Source organism: Mus caroli, chromosome 2 (genome assembly GCF_900094665.2).
Source record: "Mus caroli chromosome 2, CAROLI_EIJ_v1.1, whole genome shotgun sequence".
NCBI lineage: Eukaryota > Metazoa > Chordata > Mammalia > Rodentia > Muridae > Mus > Mus caroli.
This window is the reverse complement of record NC_034571.1, coordinates 167893146-167901346: the sequence shown is the minus strand read 5'-3', so window position 1 is coordinate 167901346 and position 8201 is coordinate 167893146. Positions and strand designations below refer to the sequence as shown.

At 32.9% G+C, this 8201-nt stretch overlaps 1 protein-coding gene across 1 annotated transcript in view; it reads left to right on the top strand.

Moving 5' to 3' along the window:
• The window catches only part of Sycp2 (synaptonemal complex protein 2), a 49654-nt gene that overhangs the window by 2691 nt on the left and 38762 nt on the right, over nt 1-8201 (top strand). The window contains exons 2-8 of the mRNA XM_021179880.1: nt 34-119; nt 354-388; nt 1078-1220; nt 1308-1360; nt 2764-2809; nt 3380-3475; nt 5164-5224. Coding sequence (XP_021035539.1) covers nt 34-119; nt 354-388; nt 1078-1220; nt 1308-1360; nt 2764-2809; nt 3380-3475; nt 5164-5224 — 520 coding nt within the window. The remainder of the gene's footprint in view (nt 1-33; nt 120-353; nt 389-1077; nt 1221-1307; nt 1361-2763; nt 2810-3379; nt 3476-5163; nt 5225-8201) is intronic.

Below are 8201 nucleotides of genomic sequence, written 5' to 3'. Positions count from 1 at the left end.
AGAAAACAAAGTTACTTTTTTTTTCTCTTTCAGGCGTTAAAAAAAATGAATTTGATGCTTGACAGAATACCTCAGGATGCCAACAAAATACTTTCTAATCAAGAAATGTTAACTCTCATGTAATAATTTTTAATAATTTGTTCTGATAAATTGTTTAACAATTTTAAGAAACATGCAATCACAAATTTGAATTAAGTAATACAGTCTGACAAGTTTATAAATTTTGATATAATGTGGTATTTATATTTTCTCCAAAAGCCATTTATACTAACCAATTTATTTTTCCCAAACACAATGGGCTTTCTATCTAATTGATATTAGTTTAGTATATAATTTCTTATTTTAATTCACAGGAGTAATATGGGAGAAAGAATTTTAGATGTAGGAGGTAAGTATGTCTTTCCAAGATTTGAAATCACTTCAAATTTATGAATGTTATATATACATTTGATAAAATTATTAGATTCCATGTGTTACATTACCAGAATACACCAAAGGAATTATAATCTGCTTATCTAAACTAAAAGAAGAATTTTTAATTAATAAAAACAAGGAGATGTCTTGGAACAAATAATTTGTCATGATAACAAATATTAGATAAATATAAGTGTGCCCACCTAGTGATAGTTAGGAATGGCAACTTAACGCTCCAATACATTGGAAATACTTGTGCTGAAAATTTTTTAAAATGACATTAAAATTATGTCTAATTTTTGTAGTTGATAGACAATTTTTAAACAATATTTACTACAAAAAATTTAATTTTTCTTTAGATTCTTATAGGTAAATTTTGATTTAGTGACATATATAGAATAAAGTATGACTTTAATATATACTCTGATATAACTGTAAACATCATAACAAAATGCTATATATTGTATAAATTGCTTTTCAACATATAATTATAAAGAAATGGTAAAGTTTTAAATGATTCATAGTATTTTTTACTTTAAAAAAATGAACAATTGAATAAGAAAAAAATTAACATTTTCTTANTTCTTTTGTTTTTGTGCCTTACAAAATGGAGTTTTATAAGCTTAGACTCTTGACCTCTAAACTGACTAATATTTTTTTAAGATTATGAATTACAGGTAGGCATTGTGGAAGCTTTGTGTAGAATGACCACAGAAAAACGGAGACAAGAACTGGCATATGAATGGTTTTCAATGGACTTTATTGCTAATGCATTTAAGGAAATTAAAGACTGTGAATTTGAAACAGTAAGTCGTATGTATAAAAATAACAAGTTTAGTAAAGATTTTTATATAATTTTTATTTTTAAGACTTTTTTTGTTTTTGAAAACTAGGATTGCAGAATATTTCTCAACTTGGTAAATGGCATTCTTGGTGATAAAAGAAGGTAAGCTTGATGTAACATGCATCTATTTGTTGGTAGGGAAGTAGAGCTGAGCTCNATGATGAGTGTTTATAATTTTTATTGTACTGTGAAATATGTGGCTATTTGTTCAAGACAGTATGTAGCATACAGTATAAACTAGTACACTACTAACCCTAAATACTCCTGATGGCTCTGTTTGGNTTTGAATTTAGAAGGAAAAATGCATCTTATTTATTAGCTCATATTAAAAACTGAGTGCCCTAACTTGGTGTACTCTGATTGAGAGGTGCATGTATATTATTATTTGGTGTTTAAGGAATGATACAAACCTGGACATCTACATACTGGAGTGAAAATGTATAAATAACAGAAGTAGAATTTTTATTATTTAATATCAGAAACAAGCATGAAATGATAGAAAATATAAATTTCACCATTAAAGTTTATGTGTATGGGTTTTTTTGCCTCCATATATGTGTGTGCTTTATGTACATGCAATCCTGAAATAAGCAGAAAAGAGTGTTGTGTAACCTGGAACTGGAGTTAAGAGGTTGTAAGAAGCCATGCGGGCTCTGGAAATTGAACTCAGATGTCCTGAAAGGAACAGCAAATTCTCTTAACTGCTAAGCCATCTCTCCACCCAAAGCAACAGCGTAGTGTAATACCTGGGCCCTGGGNATGTTTCCAATAAATGGTGTTCGCTTTATTTACTGAGGAAGTAAAAGATAGGGCTAGACCTAAATGCATTGAATCTTATTGCCTGTGTTTAAATCATAGATTCCCATTAGTTCTATTCTATAAGTTATTTAATCTTAATATCTTCAGTTTCCTTAGCTGTGTGATAGGAATACTAATAATACTTACGTTTGTTAAAGAGACTGACTAAAGTACTTTAAGTAGTATCTTACCACAAAAATGTTCTAAGAATTTAGCCACTTTTACCATCAACAATGACTCCTATCTACTTTTTACACATTCAAGTCCTGTAGGAACTTCCATTGTATTACTATGTAAGTGTAATTAGGAACAATTGTTCATATTTGAAATGATATTTTCAATTGATATAATTCCTTTAGTCAAAGTGGTAAGTAAATACTATCCTTAAAGTAATAATGCTTTACGTTACCTAAACAGATTTCCAATAAATTTTTGNTTAAAATAGTAATGGCATGGCCTGCCGTGGTGTTTTTCACCAATTTTTATTTCAGTTACTTGCAATGTTACAACAGGAGTATCATATTTGAGGCCAGCTCAGACAAGAGTGAGACCCTATCTCAAAAATGGAATTAAACAGATTATTTTATTAAACATTTTACAAGAATCAACTTCCCCTTAATTCTAGATATTGTTTTGTAGATATAACTTGAGCAAGTTAATTATTGGAAAGCTGATTTATTTTTTTCCTAAATTGTTTTGTGTTTTAGGGTCTTTACATTTCCTTGCTTGTCAGCATTTCTTGGTAAATATGAGGTAAGTTTTAAATTCATACAAACCTCAATTATTGGATAATTTTTAAATAAAAGTTAAATGAATTATGGAGTACATAATGTTTTAAAATATTAAAGTACTAGACTTAGACGATGATATAGCTAACTTTACTCCTGTCCTTACTGTGACAGCAGGAAAAGATGGACTAGCTCATCTTAGCAGAGAGGGAGAAGAGCAACACTCTAGTTTATTACCTTCCTCTCCTCCTCAAAGGCATTGGTGCTGCTGATCTTTCATCAGTAGATTCAGACTACTTTCATTCTCTGTTAATACTTAAAATGGTTTTGATTTCTTGATCTAATTTCTGTGTAAAACACTTAAGTAGCATTCCCTTGTTCTAAATTATCTAAATGCTAGACATTTCAGCTGTCTTCATCTACTTATACGTTATCTCTTGAAAGCATTCAGGGAATGTTCTACTTTTTATGTGTTGCAGATTTCTAGAATTAAAAAAAAAAAAAACCCTCTAATAGTTCAGTCATGACTATAACCTGGTGATAATTTCCCATGTTTTGTAAGTATCATATATACTAGTTTTATATATTATGTTAGCTGCAGATACCATCAGATGAAAAACTTGAGGAATTCTGGATCGATTTTAATCTTGGGAGCCACACTGTGTCATTCTACATTGCTGGAGATGATGAAGTAAGCTCTTACCCTTTTGTGTCACTGTATACACACATGTGAAGGACATTCTTTAATTTACTTTCAGAATACATGTTTGCATACCTTTTTTTAGCCATTCTTTTGATAGATTTTCACATTAGCTTTTATTTTTAGGTTGTATAAGCTATCATGCTAATTAAAATGAAACTTCTTTGATTTTTTTATGTTAATAAAATTAGCACTAAATTTTAATACTAATTTTAACATAAACCTTTCAGAAATGAATATTAACAAGATTTAAATTTTGGGGGTCACATGAACAAAATGAATCAACAGTAGAAGAGACAGCATGAAGACTGCTCAGCGGTACAGTGCTTAGCCTGTGGGAGGCCCTTGGACATTCANACACTTCCTGACAACTAACATTCTCGGGGACAGCAAATGACAGCAAATGGTTTTACTCACACTTGAAACCTNCNGGGAAGATGTGAGGGAGGTGTAGAAGTGAATTTTAGTTCTATTTGGTTATCATAGTCATCATATTCCGAGGTGGAATATTTCTTATTGTCCTGTTTGTTACCTGAGGAAAGATATTGAAGTCATTACTTCCTAGCTATCACTTCTTATTTGGTATAGTGGCGTACATCTGGCTAGAACTGTGAAATCACCACCAAATTCTGATAGAGTTGATCAGCACTTACTAATCTTGTTGTGGTTGCTGATATTATAAGGAGACTCTTAACCTTTTAAATCTAGTATTTTTTTTTTAGAATCTTACAAGTGAATGTTAGCCAATACTTTCTAGAGTTCACACATACTTTTTCTGCTAGAATACCTTCATAGAATGACGTTGTACATCGTGGTGCGCACTAGGCTCCGCACCACGATGTACAACGTCCACAAGCAGGTGGAAGATTGACTTGATTTTTTTTTATTAGATACTTTCTTCATTTACATTTCAAATGCTATCCCCAAAGCCACCTATACCCCCCTCCGCCCTGCTCCCCAACCCACCCACTCCTGCTTCTGGCTCTGGCATCCCCCTNTACTGAGGCATATGATCTTCGCAGTACCAAGGGCCTCTCCTCCCATTGATAGCCAACTAGGATTCTTAATTGATGTTGGAAGATATACCCACCTGGCATCATTCAATGGGTGTCAGGGGAAGAGGAGTAAATTGAGAACAGAGCAAGCCAGGACCCGTGTCTTGCTTCACTGTCTAATCTTGACATGGATGTGATGCCTCAGGGTTTTGCCTTAATGTCCCCACGGTTATGAACTGTAACCTAAAACTGTACGTCAAATAAACCTACCGCCTCTAAGTTGCTTTTTGACAGGATATTTTATCACAGCAACAGACATGTGAGTAGAGCAGCTCCTTCTAATTTATGTTTTAGTAAAAGTACCATCTGTTTATGAATGGGTTCTCTGGTATAACTAAGTTATGTACCACGTTGTCTATTTTTTTTCATTATAGTAGTTACTGAAAATAATTCTGTTTTTCTATCTCATAAAATATTAGGAATGTGGTTTTTTTAGGGCTCATTATTTTTAGAATGAATAAATGAAATATTGGAGNAGCAGAAAGCTGCATGTTTAGTGATAGATGGTACATGAGATAGGAGAAAAACCACTGTAAAGCCACTTAGACTTCAACTGAAATTGATATTGAAGTATTAAATCAGGAATAAATATATACTCAAGGTGTTTTTCCTTCTAAATTTAAGGATCACCAATGGGAAGCTGTCACTGTACCTGAAGAAAAAGTTCAGATGTACAACATTGAAGGTACTAAACTTGAAGCTCATTTTTTTTTTTTTGTAATTGTCTTTTTAGTCCCTGTCATAAAGAATAGAACCTGCTGCCTCTTTGAGATAAGACAGAGTACTGAAAACAAAACATCTGTAGATACTCACATTCCACACCCCACTTTTACCTAAAATCTGCAATATTTGGTCTGACCAGTCCAATGTTGGTGTTTTCAAGGTTCTACCATTTCTTTCTCATTTGTTTTATTAAATTCGAACATATCATGTCTCCATTCCTGTAACAGGAGTTGCATAATGGCACTGCTGGACAAAATTATGAAACCTAGCAGACTAGTATAGGCCATATTAATTAAATATATATGTTAATCACTTAAGAGGACATATATCTCATCATAGTTTTAATTTGCATTTGAGTTCTTTTTCTACACGAGTTCTCTGGCTGTTTGTGTGTTNTCCTCTGAAAAAACATCTGTGTAAACACTTTTCCATCTTTTGCTGACCTGTCTTTTCACTTTTGAAGTTGTTGTGTGTTCTATAATACCAATCCTTTGATAGATACATTTCATGAATATATTCTTAGTCTGTGTCTTGATTTATAATTTTGGAGGGGAGGGCAAAGAAAAGCCATTAAATTTGAAGTCTAGTTGATTAGATATTTTTGTTATGTTTTGTTTTGTTTTCCCTGTGTGGTTGTTCCTTTGTATGACCTAAGAAATCTGTCATTCTCACAGAGGCTTTCTGTTTTGTGTTTTAATATGGTGAATGAAATCCAATTAATTTTTATCTGAGTTGNCAAAAATTGTAGGACATTATGTGGATTTATAACTATTATTTGCTGAAATGACTTTATTTCTGAGTTTCTTTGTTTCCATAATCACATGCTGTGCCATTGAACACTACTGCTCTGGTTCCTCTGTGAAGTCTCCTGGCTCTGTAAGACTGGTCTTGCATCCTATGAATTCCTTTGATCTACTTAAATGTTGTGTGCCAGTACCACAGTGTTCTCAGCATTTTGTGTTTATGTGTAATGTAGATAATTTATTTTCCGATATTTTGGAGTTTTCAGAAACACAGCCTTTGGACTATCCATATACATTTTTAAAGGTCTTATCNGTCATTTCAGAAAATTTACTGGAATTTACACTATAGATCAGTATGGGGATACCTGAAATAGAGCTTTACTTCATAGAGATCCAGTTCTTCTGTATTTGTGTCCTCTAAACAATGTTTTATATTTTTCATTATGTCATATAGATCTTTTGATAAATTTACTCTCAAATATTCCCTTTTGCCTTTTATGATGAAAAACATAATCTTTAATTTCATTTTCAGATATTTTCTACTGGTATATAAAATGCACTTTCCTTGTATCTTACAACCTTGCCAAGTTAACTGTTTAATTCGGATGATTCTGTAGATTCTTGAGGGTGTTCCATCAGTCAGTCATGTTTTTAAATGATGATAGTTTTATTCTCTTTTCCTCTCTTTTTCCTTCCCTGTTTCTTCCTTATAAAATGGAGAAGGCTTCCAGTACAATTATGAATAGAGGTGATAAAAAGTGGATTTCTTGCAGACTTTTTGAATGTAGCTTGGGGAAAGGTGATGCATTACTATAAAGTGCTATGTTAACTAAGGGTGGACACCCTGCATCAGGCTGAGAAGGCTAATGATAATTCATGTGCCTTTGGATATGAAACCATCATGGGTAATTCAAGTTAGTCAACATCCATCCCTCCAATCATCTCTATATTTGCTCATTTAAAACCATTTCTTCTGCTACTTGGTCCCTAGACAGTCAGTGTTTGTTTCTTCAAAACAGATAAATTTGATGTATGTTTACCTAGAATTTGTATAAATGGAATCATATATAACAATTTTCTGGTTATTTTGTTTCAAATTTATTTCAGCTACTTGATGAGTTATTGTTGGGTTTAGTATTCCATCAAATGGCTATACCTTAATTAGTTAATCCATGCCCAGGGAACTTTTGGACATTTGGATTGTTCCAAATTTTAGCTGCTGCTGTAAATATTAATGTATAATCAATCTGTATATCTATGCTTTATTTCTCTCAGGCCAATTACTAGGAAGTACANTGCTTGTCTCATACCAAAGATATATGCTTATCTATTCAACTTTAGAAACTTCCTAAGTGTTGGCTAAAATCTTACCAGTTTAGGTTTTTAATCTCAGTGTGTAAGAGATTCAGTTTCTGTATCAGCAAGATGGTTCAGTGGCTAATGATACTTGCTGCCAAATGAGTTTGATTCCACAGGACCTACATGATGGAAAGACAAAATCCACCCCTGGGAATTGTCCTCTGACCTCTACATATATGCTGTGCATTTGTGCCTACATACCCACACTTGCATTCACCTGCACACACTGAGACAAAAATCTAATAGCTTTCTTAAGGAACTAATTTCAATGTCATTGAGTCCTAACTTCTCTTGTCTTANTGCTCTAGCAATAAGAACTATCATTACATTACTAAGAGATTATGAGAATAAATATTTCATCTTGTTTCTGATGTCAGGAGAAGAGCAAAAAATAACATTTCTCATCATTGAGTATTTTATACTGTCTTGGTCTGTTTCCTGTTACTATAACAAGATACTTGTGATTGAATAAATATATAACAAGAAAATGTTGATTTGAGTTTGTAGTAGTGGAGCCGGGGAGTCTTTTTTTTTTTGGTATTTATTTATTTATTATATTTTTATTAGGTATTTTCCTCATTCACATTTCCAGTGCTATCCCAAAAGTCCCCCCATATCCTCCCACCCACTCCCCTACCCACCCACTCCCACTTTTTGGCCCTGGCGTTCCCCTGTACTGAGGCATATAAAGTTTGCATGTCCAATAGGCCTCTTTTTTGATACATATGCAGCTAGAGTCAAGAGCTCCAGGGTACTGGTTAGTTTATATTGTTGTTCCACCTATAGGGTTGCAGATCCCTTTAGCTCCTTGGGTACTTTCTCTAGCTCCTCCATTGG